The sequence below is a fragment of the Trachemys scripta genome, chromosome 4 (assembly GCF_013100865.1).
Source record: "Trachemys scripta elegans isolate TJP31775 chromosome 4, CAS_Tse_1.0, whole genome shotgun sequence".
NCBI classification, from domain to species: domain Eukaryota; kingdom Metazoa; phylum Chordata; order Testudines; family Emydidae; genus Trachemys; species Trachemys scripta.
Genome location: NC_048301.1, coordinates 117,395,808 through 117,421,919, shown reverse-complemented (window position 1 = coordinate 117,421,919; position 26,112 = coordinate 117,395,808). Strand labels below are relative to the sequence as shown.

General features: G+C 41.8%; 2 protein-coding genes across 5 annotated transcripts in view; both read right to left on the bottom strand.

The window, feature by feature from the left end:
* The window catches only part of CAMK1G (calcium/calmodulin dependent protein kinase IG), a 54,666-nt gene extending 30,471 nt beyond the window's left edge, over positions 1-24,195 (bottom strand). The window contains exons 1-3 of one of the 4 annotated variants that reach the window (XM_034770566.1): positions 24,033-24,189; positions 11,302-11,487; positions 4,204-4,298 (exon numbers count right to left, since the gene is read on the bottom strand). The gene's annotated coding sequence lies outside the window, so the exon portion shown is untranslated. Of the gene's footprint in view, positions 1-4,203; positions 4,299-11,301; positions 11,488-24,032 lie in introns of all 4 variants that reach the window. The other 3 variants (XM_034770568.1, XM_034770565.1, XM_034770567.1) reach the window with 3 other exon arrangements.
* LOC117877444 (olfactory receptor class A-like protein 1) lies at positions 20,664-21,699 on the bottom strand. Its single transcript, XM_034770569.1, has one exon. The coding sequence runs from the start codon at positions 21,674-21,676 to the stop codon at positions 20,687-20,689; it is 990 nt and encodes a 329-aa protein (XP_034626460.1). The 5' UTR covers positions 21,677-21,699; the 3' UTR covers positions 20,664-20,686.
* Positions 24,196-26,112: the final 1,917 nt, after the last annotated feature.

Here is a 26,112-nt window from a genome sequence, read left to right as displayed (position 1 = left end):
ACGAGGAAATGGACTAACAGCCATTAATTCCTTTTCTCACCGGCCACTGCACAGCTGTCATCAGAGCAGCAAAGGAGTTGTAGGTAACACTGGAACAGAACTACGCATGCCCCCATTACTGGTGAGGAATGACATACTGACCAGCCAGTGTGTGGAAAGCTCCCAGCCGGGCATTCCCATGACATGGAGCAAGCAGCCAACTCACATGGGCCCCAGCAGGAAGCTAAGCTCCTGGGAGATGGTTGGGCTAGGCCATGAAACAGAACACCTGAGGATGTTAGGGAGATTCCCAAACCTGAGTTGGCTTTTGTAGGTGACAAATCTGAGGAACTGTCACGGATTGAAGTGTCACAAGAGGAGGTTTTGGAATTAATTGATAAACTTAACATTAACAAGTCACCGGGACCAGATGGCATTCACCCAAGAGTTCTGAAAGAACTCAAATGTAAATGATCTGGAGAAAGGGGTAAACAGTGAGGTGGCAAAGTTTGCAGATGATACTAAACTGCTAAAGATAGTTAAGTCCAAAGCAGACTGTGAAGAACTTCAAAAAGATCTCACAAAACTAAGTGATTGGGCAACAAAATGGCAAATGAAATTTAATGTAGATAAATGTAAAGTAATGCACATTGGAAAAAATAACCCCAACTATACATACAATATGATGGGGGCTAATTTAGCTACAACAACTCAGGAAAAAGATCTTGGAGTCATCGTGGATAGTTCTCTGAAGATGTCCGCGCAGTGTGCAGAGGCGGTCAAAAAAGCAAACAGGATGTTAGGAATCATTAAAAAGGGGATAGAGAATAAGACTGAGAATATATTATTGCCCTTATATAAATCGATGGTACGCCCTCATCTCGAATACTGCGTACAGATGTGGTCTCCTCATCTCAAAAAAGATATACTGGCACTAGAAAAGGTTCAGAAAAGGGCAACTAAAATGATTAAGGGTTTGGAACAGGTCCCATATGAGGAGAGATTAAAGAGGCTAGGACTCTTCAGCTTGAAAAAGAGGAGACTAAGGGGGGATATGATAGAGGTATATAAAATCATGAGTGATGTGGAGAAAGTGGATAAGGAAAAGTTATTTACTTATTCCCATAATACAAGAACTAGGGCTCACCAAATGAAATTAATAGGCAGCAGGTTTAAAACAAATACAAGGAAGTTCTTCTTCACGCAGCGCACAGTCAACTTGTGGAACTCCTTACCTGAGGAGGTTGTGAAAGCTAGGACTATAACAGAGTTTAAAAGGGAATGGATAAATTCATGGTGGTGAAGTCCACTAATGGCTATTAGCCAGGACGGGTAATAATGGTGTCCCTAGCCTCTGTCTGTCAGAGGATGGAGATGGATGGCAGGAGAGAGATCACTTGATCATTGCCTTCTAGGTTCACTCCCTCTGGGGCACCTGGCATTGGCCACTGTGGGTAGACAGGATACTGGGCTAGATGGACCTTTGGTCTGACCCGGTACGGCCTTTCTTATGTTCTTATGTTTATATGTTCTTATCTGAGAAGCAGCGGGGAAGCCGCTGGCCAGCAGTTCAGGCTTGCTTGTATTCAGCTTGTGAAAAAAATGGGAGACAGTATCCAAACATGAGTGAGGCAGTGAACTGTGCAAGAGAAAGGAAGCCCATTCCCTGGGACGTTTGGAACCCAGCTGTGTGCAACACTGAAGAACAAATGAGACAGTCCCCAAGCCAGAAACAAAGGAGATCCAACATGTGACGTTCAAAAGAGCACTTGGGCTCAGTGTGATCCCCGGCTGAGTACTCATCTGAAACCTACCAGGCAATTGCAGAATTATGACACGTGAAACCACCTCTGAGCTCATACCCTGCCCCTCTCCAGCACTCCCTGCTAACAGATCAAGTCAATATCTGTGTGCACAATGTACTCTCTCTATTACTTACACCCATTAGAATACTAGTTTTGTGTTGCCTGATGTTTGCTCATTCAGACTAGATCTTTCCAGGGGGGAGGGTTATACTTAATTCTATTTGCAACAGGTTTTTTTAACGGATACTGTTTTTAGATGAGGAATCATGTGTCTATATATTCCTTTATCATTCATCTGATCATATGATTAGTTTCCCCTTTTACCCCCTCTATTTTATGGGGGCAGTTACTTTTTGCCTGTCTGTGCCTGGGGAGAGGCAGGATGATCTTGTGCTTTAGGGATGGGTTGGGACAGGGACTCAGGAGATCCAGGTTCCATTTCATGCTTTGCCACAGGCCACCTTGTGTGACTGAGCCAGTCACTTCCCATCCCAGTTCTCCTACCTGCCCCGGAGTGGGGAGCAGTGGCATAGGAGGCATTACTGTGAGGTAAATACACTGAATGTTTATGGGGTGCCAAGATATGGGGGCTGGGTAAGTACTTGACAAAGAGCCCATCTGCCCCGTCTCATGGCAGAACATAGAGACTTTCAAAAGCCTTCCTCCCCCGGCCAGACATTTACTAAAGAACTAGTCTCACAAGGACATTGCACACAACACAGAAGCCTTGCAAAAATCCCTGGACGACTCCGACCTGCGGCTGGTGATTTATGCAATTCACCTATCTTCACTCTTACCTTGTCCTCCACCCTTCCCTCACTGGTCTGTTTATGCACCTCTTGTAATTTGCCCTAATCCTAGAAAGTGGTGTGGCCTGGGACAGAGACTGTCTTTGTTTTACTTAGTTCATTCAGTGCTTAGTGCAAACCCTGACCTTGCCTGAGACCACTACCGCAATACAAATAAATACTTACTAATTCTACTCACTTGTTTGTGTTAGTTTTATTTTTCCACGGAGAAGTAAAATATCATGGTAAAAATTGGACAAGAAGATTTTGTGCTTGGCCTGGCATATTTTTCTAACAATTTTGCAGATATGTGTTATATCTATATACTTAACATATACTTATATTCCTTCTGTCAATCTCTTCTTGACACTCTATTAGTATGTGTATTATCCTTTTGTTTCCTGTGTATCTTCCATTCGCATCAATGGAAAACACACAGGGAAAGAAAGAACAGGAGCAGAATAGACTCAATACGTGCTTGGAAAATACATTCTTATAGAATCCTAGATGTCAGAGTGAGAAAAGACTTCTATGTTCATCTTTTCCATACCCCTTTGGCAATGCAAGAACAATAGGCTTTCTTTTTATTTTCAGTATATTGAGTTTGCATAATAAAATGGAAATACTCATTAAGTAGTTACTGCTTGTAAAGGCTTTTGAAGTGCTAAGTATTATTTTAATGTATTTAGCCACCACACAACAATGAATTAATTAACCATGCAGGACTGTATAATATCGATCCCTTCTGCTACTCCAGGCTGACAAGTGTCTGTGTTGTAAATGACAAGTAATTTCAATTGTCATGCCTAACCTTTTTGCTCTTTCAGAGACTAGAGCAATAAACGGGACTGCTGCTTTGTACAGTCTGATCCAGGGAATGACGCATCACTGCTTAGAATTTAATGTGTTGTTATGATCTTGCTTAAATATTTCCCTGAGAAATTGGTTCAGCTTTCGTATCACACAGCAGCAGATCCATCTGCAGACATTCTTCTTCTGAATTTCCTTAGCAAAACTGCCGTAACACTTGATTCATAATCTTGCGACAACAATGCACGAGAGGGGGGAAATTAAGAGGTGGTTTTATCTTTAGAACAAAAAGTACATACAAAAGAGGATGGGGTGGGAATACAGGGTCAAAAGGATTTTCTTTGTAAAATGCAACAAAATAATTGTTCTGCATGTAAATGAACAAACAGACACAGTGGTAGACACATTTAGGGGACAGCATAATGAGGAAGTGAACAGCAGAGAGACCCAGCTGTTCTGCATTAAAACCAAACCTACATTAAACATCTTATATTCATCCAACTATGCTACTGATATCAAAGCAGTGGATTAATTTGGAATCAGGGATGAACTTCTGCTGAATCACATTTTCCAGGTAAACAGATTAGTTTAAATAGTTTACAAGTAAAACTGTACCACCCATATTATATGAGGTCACACGTGTAACATATGAGAGCTGAGAAATATTAGATTAACCACCTCTGCAACGCTGTACTCCACTCCTTTTGTTATGACATAATAAAAGTGATCTTAAAACAGAAAATACTGTACAGAACCTAAAGTCTTGTGCACAGAACAGGCAAGGAAGGCAAACGGTTATTAAGAAAATATGTTTCGCTTACCCAAATGATCACAGATGAAGCAGCTCCTGTTCTGACTCCTGTTCCACTCCTACAGGTCTGCGGGGATTAGAGACTGGTCTGGTGCTAGCAATAAACTGAGATTAAAGGGGAGGAATGCAGGAGATTTCTTTCATGAGATGGTAACCAGGCAGCACTTAAAGGGGAGTAACTTGACTATCGGGATATGCTTGTCTGTGGATGTGTACCTTTGCCTCTCTTTCTCTCTCCTCCCCCCACCCCCCTGCCTCTGGCAATAACAGTAATACCTGGCACCTTTCATCTGAGGATCCCAAAGCACTTTACAGACAAGGCTTACCTTGAGCTAGGGATTGGTTTTGATAACAGCAACAATGCCCTTTCTCAAGGAAAGCACTTCCTAGCAAAACATTTTTGCGTCGAATGCAAAGTAATTTGATTTTCTCAAATACTCAGCTTCTCAGTATATGAAATTGTCAGACTTTCTTTTGCATTACATTGGAAATGTTCAGAGAGAGGCAGTGGAACCTAGTGGACAGAGCACTGTACTGGGATTCAGGGGACCTCTGTTCTGTTGCTGGCTCTGCCGCTGATCTGCTGGGTGAATTTGGACAAGCCTCTCTGCACCTCAGTTTCCCCATCTGTAAAACTGGGCTAGTGATGCTGACCTCCTTTATAGCGCACTGAGGTCTCTGGCCGTAAGTGCTATCAGAGGAGCTAGGTATTATTATTGTCAGGGACTCTGGGCTTCTTGAAACCAGCCAATGTTTTTTGTCTAGTTTTCAACAGTACCATGTGTTTAGCTTCCATATAGTAAAAAATAGGAAATAATAGTTGCTGTTTGAGTGTTTTAAGATAGTTTAGAATATTGTGGGATGGCTATAAAAATAGTATTGGCAGAAATGCCAGCTGAGTTATACCCTCATATAAGATAACGGGCTTGCATGAACAAACAGGGTATGATTCAGTGCAGAATTTGATCCGATATCAGGAATAAAGCAACACTTAGTCAATACAGGATAATCACATTATTTTCCTTGCTTTACTAATAATTGTTTAATTCAAAGATGAACCGGGAGACCTCAGTTTAGTATTCTGCATTTCACCTGCAATGACTATTGGCATTCCAGTAGCATCTGTATGCCCTACACAGAATCAAGGCTCCATTGTGCTGCATGCTGCACAAACACATATTAAGTTACAGACCCTGCCCTAAAAAGTTTAACAATCTTCCCTTTACTTGATCATGCACTCTCCTGTCTGTTGCTTTTCCTGCCCCCACAACACGAGTGTCACACTTGTTTTGCACATGCGCAAAAACACACACACACTGAATGCTAGTGCAAGTTATACTACCCTGCCTCCATTTACACCACCATTTGCTCTGCCACTCAGTCTGGGAGGAAAAACAGAGGCCCAGACAGATTTGCCCAGGATCATGTGGCAGGTCGGTGGGCAGAGCTGGAAATAGAATCCAAGTCCCCTGGCTCCCAAGCCCAATCCATGCGAAGACTAGCCCACACTTCTTCCAGCGTCAGAAGAGGTCAGTTCCGTTCATTGTGTCATACACAGAATACTGAGGGGCAATTCTTCAATTAGACCATGAATTCTATTCCTCTGGAAGCACATTTCAACTTTTTTCCCCACACTACAGAGCAAATATTTCATCGGCAGAAATTTTAATGTTAAAAAAATGTGCTGGATTTATAAGAAAACGTCCTTCCTAGCTCCTAGCTCTGGACTATATAAATGCCAGAGGATTCTCATTGGGCAGGACTCTGTCTCAGGAATTTGCATTCCAATCTAAAACAAATGGCACTTCAGCCTATAACTTTGCCTCACAGTGATAATAAAGAAAGATGGATTTCATAACAAAAATCTCCAGCCTGCCAGGGCACAGAGGCTGTCTACATTATCCCCCTAAATGTGTAAGTATATGCTGCCCTCTAGTGGCAGATATTGGCCATGTTCCGATCAGATACATCAGTTAAAAGCCAAGCACCAGACCTCTCAGTTGGTTTAAATTGGCCTAGATGAATTTATTCCATGAACAGCTGGCCCAAATGTACACTCCTTGCTCATGCAAAACTCCCGTTGAAACAAAAGAACTGCCAATTTTCATATTCTGTTCCTATCCTTCATCTTAGTTTTAAGGAAAAAGATCAATTGTATTTTTTCATCATTATTAATGGTCATTTATCTCTGTCGCCTTCACTGCTCAGCTCTTCACCATAATTCCCATTCTGGTCTTATTATAAATCTGTTCATGCATTTAGTAGTTTAAAATTCATTTCTGTAAAGAAAAATAACAAAGCAGAGCTTACCTAGAATTTCAATAGCAGCAAAGGAATTACAGTTTTCTAGTTAAGACACTGGATTGGGATTCAAGCAATGTGGATTCATTTCCCATCTTTGCTACAGACTTCCTTTGTGCCCTTGGGCAAGTCACTTATGTCTGGGCCTCAGTTTCCCACCTGTAAAATACTTCCTTTTTCTTGTTTGTTTAGATCACAAGTTCTTTGAGGCAGGGACTATCTCTTATTAGGTGTATGTATAGTGCCTTGTACAATGGGATACAAGTCTTGGCTGGGGCCTCAAAGAGCTACTAGCATATAAAGAATTAATAATAAGCTTGCAGTGTATATCAGATTGGCACGAAAGAGGAGCATAGTCTAGCATAGGGGCAAGTGTTCAGGGTTCCGTTTATGTCTGAGCCCTGGAAACATTGCAGTCAGTTAATCTGGGCACCTCACTTTAATTGCACTGCATTTATCCTGCACAGATGGATAAAAAAAATACATTCTGCATGACACTGCTCAATGCTTTAGCCCCAGTCCCACATCGGCCAACAAAATGCCCCATTCAGGAAACAGTCTTGTAAGCCAAGACCCTGATTAAGTAGGGGACAACCTGGGGAAAAGGGAATGCTTAACCATAGCCAAACTTGAATAAGACACTCAGATATCACAGTGATGAGCACCATACAAAATGCCTGAAGGAAGCTGGTGGGGCAACTCAGAAGAAACTGGACAAAGCAGCAAGGTCTTTTATTAGGAGCAACTCTTTATAACCGTAATTCAAAGCAAGCTACCATACACCACAGGAAACATACCTCCCCAGCTTGGGTTTCAGCTCCCCTCCTCTCCCTGGCTTGGAGCAGCAGCTTCCCCTCTTTTTTCACTGGGGTGATGAGAGTTCCTCCTCTTGATTGAATCTAGAACCACTTCCCTTGGTTGCTGGGGAATTGGTATTGATTCTACCCTGTCACAGACTGATGGCTGGAGTGCCTTGTGCCTGGGCATTCAGGCAGCCAGCATTTGGTTAATGTCATGACAATTAAATGTGAGTCATTTTTTTTTTATGTTTACTGCTCAGAATGACCCAACTGCCTTGTGAACATGGTTGAAAAGTAAGCAACGTGAAAAAAATAATCAAAACTTCCTGCATTGCGATCTTTGGCTTTTGTGTGATATTTACTGTATTCAGAATGGGAAACAATGCAAAGACCAGAATAGCAGCTTTAGAAGGAGTATGACTACACTGAGGGAATGTTAGAAACAGCCATTGAAGAAAGTTGATCGAGCAAAGAAACAAGCAGAATGGCTCTATTTACACTCGGTAGACAAGAGCCATCAAGTTTTCCTGCACCAGCTGTATTCAGAGTTTGGCCTTCAGAGAAGTATTGAGAACAACATCAATAATCCAGTGGAGGCAAGAGGAATAAAAGTTTCCCCTTGTGCTTTATTGTGAAATAAATGTATCAAGGTGGTGCCTCTTAACCCTGCACCTTAGAATTCTGGGAAAATAGGCTATTCAATTCAGGGCCGCTCACTGAGTGGTAAATGGATTTGAATAAAACTAGCAGTTGTTAAAAGAAAAGCCAGTGCTTCTGTAGAGGCATAATTTAGAACATAAGAGCAGCCATACTGGGTCAGACCAATGGTCCATCTACTCCAGTATCATGTCTTCTGACAGTGGCCAATGCCAGATGCTTCAGAGGGGATGAACAAAACAGGGCAATTTATCAAGTGATCCATCCCCTGTCATATAGTCCCAGTTTCTGGCAGTCTGAAATTTAGGAATACCCAGAGCATGGAATTGCATCCCTGACCATCTTGGCTAATAGCCATTGATGGAACTATCTTACATGAACTTGTCTAATTCTTTTTTGAACCCTGTTATGCTTTCAGCCTTCGCAACATCCCCTGGCAATGAGTTCCACAGGTTGACTGTGCGTTGTGTGAAGAAATGCTTCCTTATGTTTGTTTTAAACCTGCTGCCTGTTCATTTCATTGGGTGACCCCCTAGTTCTTGTGTTATGTGAAGGAGTAAATAACACTTCCCAATTCACTTTCTGCACACCATTCATGACGTTATAGACCTCTATCATATTCCCCCTTGCTCATCTCTTTTCTACGATGAACAGTCACAATCTTCTTAACCTCTCATCGTATGGAAGCTGTTCCAGACCCCTAGTCATTTTTGTTGCCCTTCTCTGTACTTTTCCCAATTCTAATATATCTATTTTGAAATGAGGTGATCAGAACTGCACGCAGTATTCAAAGTGTGATTGTACCATGGATTTATATAGAGGCATTATGATATTTTCTGACTAATTATCTCTTCCTTTCCCAATAGTATCTGACATTCTATTCGCTTTTTTGACTGCCACTGACATTGAGCGGATGTTTTCGGAGAACTTTTCACAATGACTCCAAGGTCTCTTTCTTGAGTGGTAACAGCTAATTTAGACTTCTTCATTTTGTACGTATAGTTGGGATTATGTTTTCTAGTGTGCATCACTTTACACTTATCAACACTGAATTTCATCTGCCCTTTTGTTGCCCAGTCACCCAGTTCTGTGAGATCCCTTTGTAACTCTTCGGACACAGCTTTGGACTAAACTATCTTGAATGATTTTGTATCCTCTGCAAACTTTGCCACCTCACTTCTTCTAGATCGTTTATGAAATTAGAGTAGGCTGATTGGAGAAGGGTTGTATCCTTCAGCATATTCCTCAACGAACATCAGGCAGAACAATAAACCATTATGGAGGGGTAAGAACATATAGGGGAGATTGAGAAGGGAAGCAGTCTGGTTATGCTCTCAGATCCCGATCCTGAGAAGGGTCAGCTCCAATGCCCTGCAGTCAGAAGCTGCTCCTAATAGTCAGCACTTATTGGACTAAGTCAATTTACACCCGCTGAGGATTTCCCTACACTTCAGCTAAGAACAGGGGGCAGCCCCTGCAAAGGCAACAGAGCGCTGCTGATTTACCCCAGCTGAGGATCTGCCAGGAAACATTTCTGTGGATTGTGAGAGGAGGAAAGAAAACAGAGAAACACCATCTAAATGTTGCCAGGGAGACGAGCAACAGGGCAGCAAGATTTTTTTGTCTTAGGGTGCAAAAGAAAAGAATAGAAATGAAGCTGGACTTCTCCAGAGCACAATCTCAGCACCATTACCCTTAGTTGCTTTAACACAAGCTAAACTCAGTTTCCAGGGTTCAGGAAAATAAGTGATTCAGGCCAATACCTCAGCAGTGCCTAAGCACCTGCATCTACCATTGAAGCCAGTGAGACGTTCAGGAAGTTGGCATCTCCTAGGAATTGACCCAGTAATTATAATGCTTTGCATTTCCACAGTCCACAGTTAATGGATCTCAGAGTGCTTTACTATCACCAGTTCATTGACCCCGATGATGTATCATTTATTTCTACTACGCTATTATTTCTGTGGCATCACGGGAGCCACAAAGGGCAAACATATCAGGGGAGAACACAAGCTATTCACCACAAACTCAGTTTTATCCATGCTAATTTATAGTGGGCTCAGAAGTTGTGTGCACACATGGAATCACAACTACTGCATGCTCAAATGAAGAGTTAGACACAGGTGGTAATTTCACATGCACTGTGACCACAGCTGCAAGCCCAAATTATGATATTTGTGCTGCAAATGAGACACACAATTGTGAGCACAGTTTATGGATGCATTTGCATGCCTAAACTTCTGCATGTCAGATCCAGACCCTAATAGAAAATCTGCACTATTCCTCATTTCAAGTGATTAACTGTTAATTTAAGTGCCCAAATGCAGAATTTGTGTGTCATATTGAATTCCCAAGCTGGAACACTGAATCCCCATCAACAGGGCACTCCAGTAATGAGACTGCAGGAAACAAGGTTTTATAGATTGCTGTGAGAATTATCCATCAACCACATTTAAAGCGTTGTAATTTTGCAACAAAAGAGACACCACTCCAAAACTGTGTTTTCTTACAGCTGACTGATTTTCTAATCATCAGAATACAGGATTGTTTTTAATTAGTCTGATAATTAGGCCAAAGCCCCTCACAGCTTTGCTTATTATCAATATGTATGATGAATGCAGTAATTTGCTAGTGAGGAACCTTAGTGGAATTCTTATTTTGTTGTTGATGTCAGTTTCTCCTGGAAGCCAATCTGAATCTGAATTAGCAAAATGTGTAATTGGATGGCAACATCAGTTAGCAAGAAATATCACCACTGATAAAGCAACTGCTCTGTTTATCAAGAGGATTTCTACTAGGAACAGTCAAAGGCATATGGAAAACAACTAGAACCCCTCTCCCCCTAACCCGCACTGGTGAGTCTTTGCCAGAACTTGAATGAAGAACAAATTCCCACAGGAACTAAGGTCCATCCCAACCTCCGCACGCCTTGCTCCCAGTGCCAAGTTCATGTCTTTGACCTGTGTTCTCTTATATAAACACAGAGTAGTGTGGACATTAAAAAAAAAATCAAACCCTACACTGCTCACACAGTCCTCCCCACCCTGGGAGAGGCTGAAAGAACGCACCACACATGACAGGTGTTAGTCACATTGTTCACTGCACAACTGGAAGATACTCAGATACCACACTGAGGAGAAGAACTATAGAGACTAGAATCAACCCCCAAAACTTTGAGGTTCACAAGAATCTAGATAAACATCTAATTTTCTCTAATTTCAGCCCCTCTGTACTTTTTACATTTGTGGGTTGTGGATGGAAGTAGAAATATTGAAGGAAACACACAACCCTCTGCCCCACTGTACACAACTTGTGTGGCTTTATGTGTAATAGGAAAAAACATTTCTTACCGCACCCCAGGATCTATACAACACTCTGAAATCTGGAGAAATTCAGGTCTGGGTCTGAATACCATAGCTGGGTCTCATCTTTAAGGGCAATGCTTTAGGCCCAGGCAGACAGCATGTACACACGATCTCAAGCAAGCAGCAGGAGATACGGAGGCATTCCAGGCACAGTCCAAGAGTCTCCATGTTCTGTAAAGAGCAATGAAGCCCAGCATGACATGCAGGATGAAGGTGTGATTTGGAAAGAAGACTGTGTACAGTGACAGTTAGCTGAGGATTCCTGTTCCAATCACAGGTCCCTGGCGCTAATAACAGGACTCAGGGAATCTTGCATATTAGGGGAAAATATTGTCATCTCAATCATCATTCTGAAATTGGGCACTGGTGTTGGCCAAATAGGGCCCGTTTCCCCCCAGAGCTTACCTAATTACACCAAGGAGGCACGGAGAGACAAGAAGACGGGTACCAGTTCCTTTATTTGTCAGTCAGCTGAGAGGGTGCTCCCATCGACTCATGCCAGAGGAGAGACACACCTTACATGGGCAACATAGGCCCTTTTTATAACCAGTAACAAACAACTCAGTTCTCATCCTTTTTACGTCATTATGCTGACCGATAGATAATAGGTTACACAGGATACATATATTATTTTGGGGAGGGGGGGATACAAGAGACATCTGTTGTGGATACATTTGTCATTTTGAAGGGAGAACAAGGTACATCCCTTGACCCTTTGCACTAAATACCTTGGGGATATATGGGAAAGCAACTGCAAACTAACTATCTCTCTCTGTTCCCTCCTCTTTATCTTTATTATTTCTGCTAGTGTGAATGAAACTGCAGCCATCTACCAGAAACGCTGACCAATACATTTCTCCTTTAACATGTAAGCAGTTAGCACAGAAGTAGATGAAAGTTCACAAGATGGAGTCTGGGGGTTTCAGATAGGCCCAGAGCAAAAGAGTTTCATCGACACTTTGGCTTTCCACTCTCCCGAGTTACTTGGTAGCTATGCCTAGTGGATCCCAACACTGGTATAAATTACTTTCCTGGCCCTATAGGCCCCACTCTCCCAAGCAATTTTTATTCCTGTACTCCCAGCATGATGGCAGCTTACCCTAAACAATCTCTGTGTTCGGTTGTGTCTGTGTGTGTGTGTGAGTGTGTGGGTGCTTTCCTTAATTAAAATGGCTGCTGAAAGTTGCTGGTTTGATAGCCTTGAAGACTACAGTCCTTTGTTTATTCACAGCACCAGGTCCAATCCCTGCACACGCTGACCCTTGCCAGCACCTGCAAACTTGACCCAGAGGGATATGTGCAGAGCTGAGTCTAAGGGTTTATCTACCTGACGGAGTTACATCGATGCAAGCTGCCATACTCATGTGACTTACCCTGACTTCAAAATGGGTAAGTCACTTCAGTGCAGCACATTACACTGGGTATTACACATTGCACATCCGTGTAGCGATACGGTTGCAAAAATCTCTAATGTCGAAAAATTCTAAGTCATTTCAGTATGCAGCGACCAATAGAAACAGCAGCCAGGGTACAAGACAGCAGGTCACAGGAGTTTCTGGGGGATTGTTGACCTGCAGCTAAAGGAGGTATTTTAAAGCAGGAAAACTGTAGGTTGGCAATTTGGAATGCTGGATGTGCCATGGGATATTTGGAAGCCACCAGGAACCAGGACCAGAGTTTTACATTTCAGCTGAGAAACGTTTACTGTTAGGATGGAAGACCAACAAAATTATAGTAAAGCGTGTTTAGCAAAGAATGCCGCTATACAGTCAGTGATCAGATGGTGCTGTGATAAAATTGCCAATGACAGACATAGAGTGAACATCCAGCCAGACTGTCTTAAGGACCTAGCTAGATATCAATCTCCTGGGACATGTTCCATCTGCAAGGAGGCTACATCGCTTTGGGATTTGCCCTAACGATGCTGCTACAGCTGATAAACAGCACCCCCAACAACAAGAGAATGGCCTCGACCTGCTAAGATGAAGGCACCTTGAATCAGATAAAGAGTGTGGACAGACAGTGCCCTTAACATCAGGCTGGGGGGTTGCTTTGGTGCTAACCCAGACAGAAGAATCACCAACATTGTTGTCAACCCTGATTTTATCACGAGTGATACAATATTTGGAGTCGCGCTGAGTGAGCATCTCCACTTTCATAGAAACAGAGGACGTTTCTAGCCCTTCTGCTTGCAGCAAAGAGCTTGAATATGTGGCCACCCAAATGCTTAAAAAACAGAAGGGAAATAAAAAGAACCCACAAATTTATTCTTTTTAAAAAGCTCAGCACTTTTGGGAGCCTGACTCTGAAACAAGTAATAACTCTTCCTGCAGTACTCTACTGTATCTACACATCTGACTACCAACCAGCACACCCTGCCGGGCTGGTGAGAGTTGGTGGGATCAAGGCATAGGTCGTTATCATTATTTAGCTGTAATATTACAGAAAATCCCAGCATGGTGCCAGCAGAGAGCAGTGTAGTACAACCAATGAAAGGACCATTTTGATTGAGGCAAAACATTTTTTTTTTTAAATATGGACCTTTAAAAGCAGGACATATGGGATTTCTAAGGAGTTGGCAGAGGGATTTAAATGTTTGGATCAATTCCTCTGAGCTAAATTTAATTTAATTATGTGCTCCTTGCAGAATAAAATGTTGTAATGTTTTTTATTTTCCTTAGTGGTTGGCTTTTTCTAATAGTGAAACTTACATAGCAATTATACATATCTCCTTATTCTCAGAGATTAACGAAATAGTTTGTAATAACTAGGAATGTGTCCAGTTACTAGCCATGCTTTAGAGGGACTAAAAAGCTTCATTTATATACATAGAAGCATCTATAGACTACATTATGTGATCAGATCCTCAGCTGCTGTGTATCCACACTGATTTTCTCAAGCTTAATATCTGTCCCTGTAATTTTCAAGGTGCTGTTAAGCAGTTAATCCTTCCCCCAGAACTAAGAGGCAGGGTGGTAGGTATTACTGTACCCATTTTACACATGGGGAAATTGAAGTAAAGAGTTGCAAATGCAAAATGTTAGGGTCAGGTTGAGTTGCTGTTCAAATTCAAGGCCCAAAATATGTATCTATCAGCAATAACAACAATGCACAAGAGCTTAAAAGAAGAGAAGAATCCATATATGGAAAACTGCAGGAGGAATTGAGAGGCAGAATGTAACATCCAGAGGTAGACGTCAGCTAAGGCACATTGGATATTGCCATGACAGTTGTGAAAAGTGCTTTGAGATCATGTATTTGTTACGGGAGGTAAAAGCCCTTAGATGTTACACAGCTTCTGAAAGACCACACTTCCCATTGCAGCAAGGAGCCCCCTAAGCAGTATGGAGACCGTAATACTTCATTGGGGTCCATCCTGCTGATGGAGTCATCTACACCCATCTCCTGTTGCAGCAGAGTTTTCCCTTTAAAGTCAGACATGCATCAGAGGGGGATATTGATAAAGACACCGTGTGCCTCTGAGAATTGTATTTGGATGTATTGTAAGCAGCAGGATTATCTACTTCAGTGCCCAGTGGATACACATATGGAATCTTCTGGGAAATCTGATCCCTGCAAGGTTCAATCACATTTGCAAATCCTTTGCAGAGTGTGAAATACAGCAGAGTCCCCCCAGGAGCCCACAGCTAATTGTGAGTGATAATGTAAAAGTCAAATATATACTCATGATGTTTATGAATTAATTACTATTGCTAGAAAATTGCTAGTGCTCCAGGTTCAAGGGGAAGCGAAGGAGGGAACTGTTCCTCCCAGAGGCAACTCTGGAGTCTGCTATATCTATATCTGCTATAACACAGGAACAAATCTACACAGACACACCCCTAGAGCCCCGACCAGGGGTATTCTATCTGCTACCCAAGATCCATAAACCTGGAAACCCTGGACGCCCCATCATCTCAGACATTGGCACTCTTATAGCAGGATTATCTGGCTATTTGGACTCTCTCCTCAGACCCTACGCTACCAGCACTCCCAGCTATCTTCGAGATACCACCGACTTCCTGAGGAAACTACAATGCATTGGTGATCTTCCTGAAAACACCATTCTGGTCACCATGGATGTAGAAGCTCTTTACACCAATATTCCACATGAGGATGGACTACAAGCTATCAGGAACAGTATCCCTGATGAGGCCACGGCACACCTGGTGGCTGAGCTTTGTGACTTTGTCCTCACCCACAACCACTTCAGATTTGGGGACAACTTATACCTTCAAGTCTTCGGCACTGTTATGGGTACCCAGGGGGCCCCACAGTATGCCAACATTTTTATGGCTGACTTAGAACAACGCTTCCTCAGCTTTCGTCCCCTAGCGCCCCTCCTCTACTTGCGCTACATTGATGACATCTTCATCATATGAACCCACGGGAAGGAGGCCCTTGAAGAATTCCATCTGGATTTCAACAACTTCCACCCCACCATCAACCTCAGTCTGGACCAGTCCACACAAGAGATCCACTTCCTGGACACTACAGTGGAAAATAAGTGATGGTAACATACCAGAAACCTATACCAGAAACCAACTGACTGCTATACTTACCTACATGCCTCCAGCTTCCATCCAGGACACATCACACGATCCATTGTCTACAGCCAAGCCCTAAGATACAACCGCATTTGCTCCAATCCCTCAGACAGAAATAAACACCTACAAGATCTTTATCAAGCCTTCTTAAAACTACAATACCCACCTGGGGAAGTGAGGAAACAGATTGACAGAGTGAGACAGGTACCCAGAAGTCATCTACTACTACAGGACAGGCTCAACAAGGAAAATAACAGAACACCACTGGCCATCACATACAGCCCCCAGCTAAAACCTCTCCAGCACATCATCAATGATCTACAACCTATCCTGGAAAACAATCCCTCACTCTCACAGACCTCGGGAGGCAGGCCAGTCCTCGCTTACAGACATCCCTCCAACCTGAAGCAAATACTCACCAGCTACTACACACCACACCACAGAAACACTAACCCAGAAACCAATGCCTGTAACAAACCCCGTTGCCTACTCTGTCCCCATATCTACCCTAGCGACACCATCAGAGGACCCCACCACATCAGCCACACCATCAGGGGCTCATTCACCTGCACATCTACTAATGTGATATATGCCATCATGTGCCAGCAATGCCCTTCTGCCATGTACATTGGCCAAACTGGACAGTCTCTATGTAAAAGAATAAATGGACACAAATTGGACATCAGGAATGGCAACATACAAAAGCCAGTAGGAAAACACTTCCATCTCCCTGGACATTCTATAACAGATTTAAAAGTAGCCATCCTTCAACAAAAAAACTTCAAAAACAGACTTCAAAGAGAAACTGCAGAGCTACAATTCATTTGCAAATGTAACACCATTAATTTGGGCTTGAATAGGGACTGGGAGTGGCTGGCTCATTACAAAAGCAATTTTCCCTCTCTTGGTATTGACACCTCCTCCTCAATTATTGGGAGTGGACCACATCCACCCTGATTGAATTGGCCCTATCAACACTGTTTCTCCACTCGTAAGGTAACACCCTTCTCTTCATGTGTCAGTATATTTATGCCTGCATCTATAATTTTCACTCCATGCATCTGAAGAAGTGGGTTTTTTACCCATGAAAGCTTATGCCCAAATACATCTGTTAATCTTTAAGGTGCCACTGGACTCCTCGTTGTTTTTGGGGATACAGACTAACACAGCTGCCCCTCTGATACTTGGAGTCACACTGCCTTCCAGGTTGCCCCTGGAACAGCACGGCTCATGTTCCATTCAGTGCTCAGGGCTATGCCAAAAAGCACAATTTAGTCTTAGTAGAGAGACAAGGTGGGTGAGGTAATATCTTTTATTGGACCAACTTCTGTTGGTGAGACAGACAAGCTTTTGAGCTAACACGGAGCTCTTCTTCAGGTCTGAAAAAGTCCTGAGTGTCACAGCTAAATACAAGGTGGAACAGATTGTTTAGCATAAGTAGTTATTTAAGTCACGTTGTAAGAGACCACTCAAGGTGAAGTGGCCTGTTTACAGCTCTGCAATCGTAGGACAGAAAAGGGAGGGTTAATGGGTTACAGATTATTGCAATAAGCCATAAATCCAATGTCATTATTAAGACCATGATTTTTAGTGTTTAACAAAGTTATGAATTTAAGCTTTCAGACTCATCTTTTGAAACTGTTGTGCATGTTTCCTTTGAGGATGAGGACTGATAAATCAGCCATAGAGTGATCGTTATGTGAAAAGTTTTTGCCCATGGGTGGAGATGGTGCTTTTGTCTTTTATTAATTTCCAGTGTGAGTTCATTAGAGAGCATAATGGTTGTCTGGTTTCACCTGCGTTGTCATTATTGGGTCATGTAGTGCACTGGATGAGGTACACCACATGTTGGAACTTAAAAGGCGTGTTGCGGGGGAGGGGAGTATTGATCACCATAGCAGTGGAGATGTGGCTGCAGGTTTTGCATCTGTTGTTCTGGTAGGGTCTGGCACCTCTTTAAGTAGGTGGGTCCTGGTCTATGGGGAGTTTGCTTCTGGAGTTGAGCTTGGTGAGGCTGGGGTGTAGTTTGAAGGCCAGAAAAGGGAGTTCGGGAGAGATTTCTTTCAGGCTATTGACCCCATCAAATATGAGAAAAGCAAGGACAATACTCTCAGCAGTCACTGTGATCAATGCTATTTTGCCCATAACACTTCTCACTAGTTCTCTCTCACCTCAGTCTGCTATCCTCCAGTTCTCTGATGGGGTTGTGACTGGATTCAGCTAGGACCCACCAAAAAAAGTGAGTTGGATGAACCTTCAGTGAAGCTCCTTCTACATTGCAAAATGTACTGTTCATTTTACATGCCGCAGATACCGATGAATTCAAATGAGGATTGTTCCAGTGAGATGCATGTGGAGGAATGAAGGCAATTTTCACCACAACAGACTATCCTTCCAATTTCTGAAACCCAAAGCAACTTCAGTGAGGCCCATAACAGGTATGCAATCTATTAGTATCTGATTTTTAATGATATATTAAGAAAATAGTCTAATTATATTTTTTATTCTTTCATAACTCCCTGACCTACACATTCAACTCAGTTCCCTTCTGGAATTATTCCCAAGTGAACCATTAATCTTTTCTAATGAACTTTATCAATTCCAGGTCTTTGAATATTTATACACTTGGCAGACAAGGAGCAGAAGATGTATTGTGTCTCTCTGATTTAATAGTTGGTCTTGCTTAGCTGTCTATGCTTAAAAAGCCTCCTTATTAGTAAGTGAGATACCAGACATAGTGGAATGCAGCCAGAATGGGAGGTGCTGAGAAATAGTTTAAATTCTGGATCCAGCCATCACACTGTAGACATTTCTACAGATTTATGAATATGCCACAGACAGAAAATTTCTCAAAGTGTCAATGTTTATTTTCTAAAGTTTGATCCAACCCCTACAAATTATTTTCTAGCCATATAAATAAAACCTACCCGGAATAATCTTCTGACAGATTTTGGAATGCAAGATTCGTACAATAAACTTTTTTCATATAAGTGGCACTTATACATAAGGTATTTTATGATGGCCTGTCCCTAGGAGGCTTTAGATTTCACCTTTAAAATATAGGACATGCAATTAAGGCTCTGTTCTTGCTGTAGAACAATAGTATGTGAGCAGATGCTCCTAGAGAATATGCCTTAGATTAGGGGCAATGGTGTTTATTCTTGGCCATAAATCTAACAGAATGGTGTAGGAGGTACTGCACTGCAAGGTGGCAAGAAACTCCATTTTTCAAAGTTTAAATTAGCACCTTCATTTGAGCAATGAGCATGATCAGGAGAAGTATAGAGAAACACTATTAGCAGCCTTCAAATATTGTCCTATGAAATTAATGAGGGAGGTTAGTAATAATCACAGTGGCACTGAGATGCAAGGCAATTAGTCACAGCTACTCAGAGAAGAATTGTGTAGATGTGTGTGTGTCTGTCTATCATCAGGAAGGTGAGAGGAGCTCAAATCTTTTGCACTGAATGTAAGTGGTATTGGGTAACAGAAGAACAGACAAATGGGTTGTTTATTAAATTTTAATAGAACAGAATCTTTCCCCCTGATGGAAATTCAAATAATTTTACGTGATGTCTGACTTGATCCACAAGTGCAATGATCTTCAGTGTCAAGCGTGGACAGCATTGTTAACAATTACATCAGCTTGAAAAAATTCTTGTCTTAGTCATTCAAGCAAATGGAAAACAGTGGCATTTTTCAGAGAGAGTTGTCATTTGATTTTTATTCTTCATGATTAATTTTTATAACATTTAAACTAGCACAAACTTCCTGCACAAATTTGAAATAACTTTGAAACATACTATGTTAACAAGCTACTGGAGCAATCCCTTACAGCTCAGGGTTAGGTGATGAAATTGCATTATTAATAGTGTCTCAGCTTAAAGATGATTGGTTAACTAGTTCACTTGCGTTCTGCAGCCTATTGGTTAACATGCTGTAAAAGTTGCTGGGGAATTTTTCACACATTTTAAAGAGGCATATGTCATAGTTATGTCACAGTTTTGACATGCAGCCTGCCAAAGACTGATTTGCATTGTGTTGAGAATCCACATATCCACCTGTACTCAATGAGAGCTGGAGATACTCAGCACTTCTGAAACCAAGGCCACAGAACCCTGGGATAAAACCTAGTTTTTACTATCTGAACATGAGATTTGTGTTGTAGACATTAAATATTGCAGTGCTGTATATGTTCAAAGTCTACCACTGGTTTTGGCTCTGATGTGGCTTTCATCTTTTGTTTGATAGACATCAAAATGCATAAGTGACATATATTGAATTTAAATATGCCTATTAAGCTTGTGACACCTTCTCCAGGGTTTAGACATGTAATATGAAGATAAAATGCACATTTACAGAGCATCAAGGAACAATCTAACAAGTCTGGAAGTTACTTTACAACAAAGTTATTGGCATGCATCACTTTCCAATTTGACTATTTCAGAAAATGTACCCCAGTTTTCAGGTATTTTTACTGAAACTTTGTTAATTATTTAGATGGGAGGAAACTAATTTCTTTCTCTACTCACACTGGAAGTCTATGGCTAAAGTGGGAATCAAACCAGGCTTCCTGAGTCGTGCTTTAATCACAAGACCATCCTTCCTCTCTTGTTATTGCCTGGGTGTACAGTCAAATACAGATTTTTGTACCCTGTGTTTTCACTTTGTCTCATGGAGAATTTACTTTTGTTGCTTTTTTGTTTTGTTGTTCTGAGATACTTGAAGTATGAATTGGGGTGTGTGTGTGTGTGTGTGTGTATGTGTATGTGTGTATGTGAAACAATAATAATTGCAATATTAAAAACAAAGCTGAATAAGACTTAAGCCTGAAAGTTGCTACCTGGCCCATTTGTTTCTTTTTGGATATACTTTGAGATGCTGTCTACACCTGGTAACTGTCTCCTCCTGGTTGCACATTTCAAACCTGTCTGTACCTTCTTGTTGGTCAGGATAATCAGCAGTGGGCTGATGGCCGAGTAGCAGGAATCAAGGAACATCCGGGCATCAATGAGGCTCAGTGAGACAGGATACATACAGAGGGTAGAGATCCAGAAGAGGCTGTCCAGCCCAAAACAGAGAAGGTACATGATTAACAGGGCCACCACGGCTTTGGCTGCCTGGATCTCCGCATGCTTTGTGTGCAGCCCCAACAGATGTTTTGCCTGCTTCCCGTGCTGATAAAACATGGAGAGAAGGTAGCAGCTGGAAAGAGTCATGACTCCCAGGAAGAACAAGTCCCGAATGACAGACACCGCCCCGTTTCCTAAGTACAAAAGGTGGTTGGGGAACATCATGTAGCAGAAGTTGTACACCACTGTGTGGCTTTTGATGATGGAGGAGTTTGCAGCAGCCTGGGAGGAGGAATAAGCCAGGTGGGTACTGCACACAAAAAGGTTGAAGCACCACATGGAAATCATAACTGAGGAGAGATTTTTCAGCAGGTTCTCTCTCAAGCGCAACCATTTGCAAGGAGATGGGACAATGAGGATACACTGGAAACAGCCCAGCAGGGAGGTGATGCAGATGGTCATGGCTCTGCCCACACAGTAAATATGGAGGGTAATTTTGCAGACCAGGTCATTGTACGTGTTCTGAAGCCTAAAGGTTTTGAGGGTGATGGGGATCCCCTGTGTCAGGATAACCAGGAGGTTGGAGAGCGCGAGGTTGCTCAGTATAATTTCAGAGGGCGTGACTTTTCCATGGCACATTAACATGTGGGTGAAGGCATAGAGGATGACTAGGTTCCCTGGGATCCCCACCATGTCCAATAAAATTAAGCCAACCATGTCAAAGATGAACCAGGCTCCCATAACTGATCCTGCAAATGGATGGATCTGTATAAAGAACAGGAGTACTTGTGGCACCTTAGAGACTAAAAAATTTATTTGTTAGTATATTCTGTATAGACATTGTGCATTAGAAATGGTATGTACATTAGAAACTGGGGACTTTCAAGTCATATAATGTACTTGCAAAGTGGGTGTCTTTAATGCCCTCTAACATTTGGTCCAATATAAGAAAACAACTTACTAATGCTACCAGTTAGTGAAGTTACTCCTTTAGCTCAACTGTTAAAAGCTTGTGTTGTGGTACTGAAGGTTCTGGATTCAAACCCAGATTCAGATCGTCAGAGGTGTCATTACATACCGAGAGTTAGGACAGATTTTGACCTTCTTAAAGATCCTCATCAAATAATGGGCTCAGGTGTCACTAGCCATGTCCAATTTGTGAGGGAAAGAGCACCGAGGACCATCCTGCAAAAGCAAACATACAAAGCTCAGTCACAAGATTGTGCTCCAGGTGCTACTTTGATGGCTGTTCAACAGCCTATGTGAAAAGGGTCGGTGGTCTGAGGCTTTTTCCTAGTGAACAGGTGTTAGAATTAATTTTTGCTGGTCACAATACCAACTGGCAAAATTAATTAATGCTATCTATATGTAGGTCTTTACAGAGTGCCAATCAGTACAGTGCTTATGCACTGAATTAGTTTATTTAATTATCAATAATAAGTAGCATTTATATAGCACTTTACAAGCTAAATTCACATAACACCCCCCAAAAGAGGCAGGTAAATATTATTGTCCTTATTTTACATATGGGGAACTGAAGCAGAGGGCTGAAATGACTTGTCCATAGCTATAAAGTGAGTCTGCGATAGAGGCAGGGAAACCTTCCAACTCCTACACCTTCGCTCATTCCTCCAGACCATGCTGAAACATCCTGACAGGAATTTCTGCACAAAGGAGTGTTTTCATTCAAGCCGATAGCAAGTTCGTTTACACACCTGCCAAAGATTTTGCATCCATGTAAGGCCTCTCTCTATAACGAAACATTTTCAGAAGTGGGTAATCAATTAGATTCTGTAAGATCTGAAAACTTGTAAGGCACTGTCTGAAATTGATTGTATTTATGGATTAAGATGTAGTGTCTGATGAGTAAGGTAAAAAGTTCCAGAGCAGATATGAGAAGAATGCACGCTCTGTAAAATCATCGCAATGAAAGCCTGCTTTCTGGTCACAGTTTCACTGAGACATAAAAGCCGTAATCAGAAAAAAAAAAATCCCCAGATTGTTCCAATGCTCCCAGTCCAGCTTCAGCATGAAATGCGCTATTTTAATACATCTGCCTGGGTGCCTATCTCCAGCCACGTCAATTTAGAAAAGGTTAATTCCGGCGATGGAGCAACTACAGCAGAGATAGCACACAAGCCGCTGAGGGTGTTCAGATCCCCAGGGGCAATAGGTTTTGTAACAGTGATTTTCAATTAATTCAACAGATTGCAAAAAAGTAAAAAACAGAACTTGCGAAAAAATGGCATTTGAAAAATACTTCAAAAGTTTGCATATACACACCCCTTGTGTGTTTGGGTCATTGGCCATTTAGAAGCAGGTACCTTGCAGTACACAGATGAGTGTACTGAACATCTCATAAAAACCATACGCCGGGGCGGTGTTCTTTATGTCCAGGAATACTTCTAATGATTCTTGTTTCTCAATAAAGATATAGTTAGGACCTTTTTATTTGGAGACTCCCACTACATTAACAAAAAGTAATATTTTGTAATTACAAGAGGGTAGGGGGAGCTGTAGCTAGATGACTGGGTCCAGTTATTGATATTTAATCTTTGGCATTGCTTTACCTACACAACCCAGGTGCCCTTCCATCAAAGTGCACTGTACAAATTATTGGTAAAGAAATAATGAGACAAAGCAGTTATTTTACCATTATTAGAAAGATAAATACACATCTCTTAATTGCTGGATGTGTTTTTGAACTTCCAAGAAGTGCAGACCTGGTTTGCCTCTCTTTGGTGAAAGGCGTTATTAACCTCCCACAAGAAAGTGTATATATATATATTTTTTTTTTCTTATCTTAGGACTGCTTTTAAAGGCCCAATCAAAAAGTGCTTGAATTTCCTCACCTTGTGTTAAAGTCAGTGAGAACTGAGAGTACTTACCACCCAAGCATGACCAGGCCCTAATTTTTATAAGAATAAGCCAATAAAATGTTTCCTATATAAAAATATTATTCAAAATGGTCAATGCCTTTTAAATTAAAATAGACTACTAAGGGGAAATAGATACTGAAAACAAAACCAGGGCAACAGTTACCAGTCAAACACCATGTTCAATGAAAAAGGCAATATTTAAAATTATTCTACAATACCTGCGTCTCCAGGAAATGATTCAAGACTTTTTGTTGCAATCTTGTCCCTGCCTTCTCATGAGTTCCAGCAGTGAGACTGAAGCTGGCACCAGATAGATTTCTCTTTATACTCCCCCCCCCACTACTGGGGTGTAATTCAGCTGGGAGTTGACGTGCTTGAGATTAATCCCATATGTACTACTAGACATGCATGGGCTGTGGGATGCCCAGCATGGGATTGCAAAAATCTGCTCTTCTTGAAACATCATAATACAGTCGGACAGTCTAAATTAGAATATGAAAACAAACGCTACATGTAAATCTTCAGCATACTGGCATAGTGGAGAGCAGAGATGCAGTGTTTGGGAGCTACAGCAATAGATCCATAGGTCTCTTAGTCTTTACATAGCTACTTTTAATTCCATGCCTTTGTGCTCTTGCTTATACAGATCACAATTCTGTGCACCAACATAGACTCACCAACATAGACTGGCATGGTGAGAATCAGAGGCATGGACATTTCAAGGTTTCCCCCTCATGTACTGAGTGAGACCATAGAACATAGCCCAGAACAGGGAGCAGGGCTGGCTCTACCATTTTTGCCGCCCCAAGAGGCGGGGGGGGGGGGGGAGCGCAGCCGCCCGGACTGTGCCACCCCAAGAATGGAGGGAATGCCGCCCCTTAGCATGTGCCGTCCCAGGCACGTGCTTCCCTCGCTAGTGCCTGGAGCTAGCCCTGACAGGGAGAAGACTGAATGACACCATGTAGTCCAGCAGGAACACAAAAAGGAGATTATGCAAGACATCATGAGCATGGAAGTCTTGTTTAAATTGCTAATAGATGTTAATCAAAGGACTAGCAGGAGAAGTGGTGTCAGAATTAGAAGGGACAGCACCTAAAAAAACAAAATCTTCCTGTAATCCTTTCAACAGGTGGCTTTTGATGTTACACAAAAATAATTCAAACCAGCCTGAGACTTAGTCCAGACTCCTAGGTTCCACTTTAGGTATAAAAACAGATTATGCTTTGGAAGAATTAATAGGAAAATTAGGCAAGGTTCTGTGGCCTTGGTTTCAGAAGTGCTGAGTATCTCCAGCTCTCATAGCTGTTCATACCTATAGTGTCTCAGCATTAATGCATTGTGTTGTCTTATGGGAGATCCATGTTTAAATTTTCTGATGTGGCCTTTGGATTCCTAGGTGAGAAGGTGCTGTGGCACAAAGACTTTATTCTTCAGTGTGTGGACTCAAAATGGTGAAAGCGAGGAGAAAATTACTTTATCTGAACTGGTTTGTCCATTGTCCTCCAATTCTTACCATATGGAAGCATTTTTCCTTCCTGAGGACACCTCTGTGTATATGTGGGATGCAACTGTGAATTTCTGTTGGGCTAAGCAGCTCTTTCCAGGTCCCTGTTTGTACAATGAAAGTAACAGTAAATGATTAACTCTATTAGCAAAAGGACTCTGCAACAGATTTTGCATGTTCTCCTTAACCTTGGTCAATTAGATTCTGTGGACTAAGTGGCAATCATTAATTTTAAAAAATGCTTACGGATTATGTAATTAGCTCCTAATAAACATACTGCTAATTAAGCTGTTCAATGGTACATTTACTCTAGAGCTTAATTAATAAGCTCTAATAAATCTAGACAGAGTCTCTTCTGATGCAACTCTGTTTTCACAGAGAGGCCCATCTTCCTGGAGCATGCCCTTACACGTAAGAGAGACACTTGTCTGTAAAGAACAGTAAAAGCTTGCACAGTTGTTTGTCTAGTTTTTGCAATATACCTTTGTAATATGAATCAGTGCACTTAAGTTTCACTGAAGCTTGGTGAAAGTCTCCAAGCTGTTCAATGATAATATTTCATTTAGAATTATTCAAAATGATCCTTGCTGGAGAAATTCTAAATTCCTTCAAGTGTTCAAACTCTTGTGCAATATGCCAAAATAGTTTTCAGTATGTGTGTTTGCATCCATCAGAAATCCATACCACAGTCTGCCCTGAAACAGTAGGGATACTGAATATGGGAAAGTTTGTTTTTCTCTAGTACCTTTAAAGCTCCAGGCATCTCAAAGTGCTTTATAAAGTAGGGTGTGGCA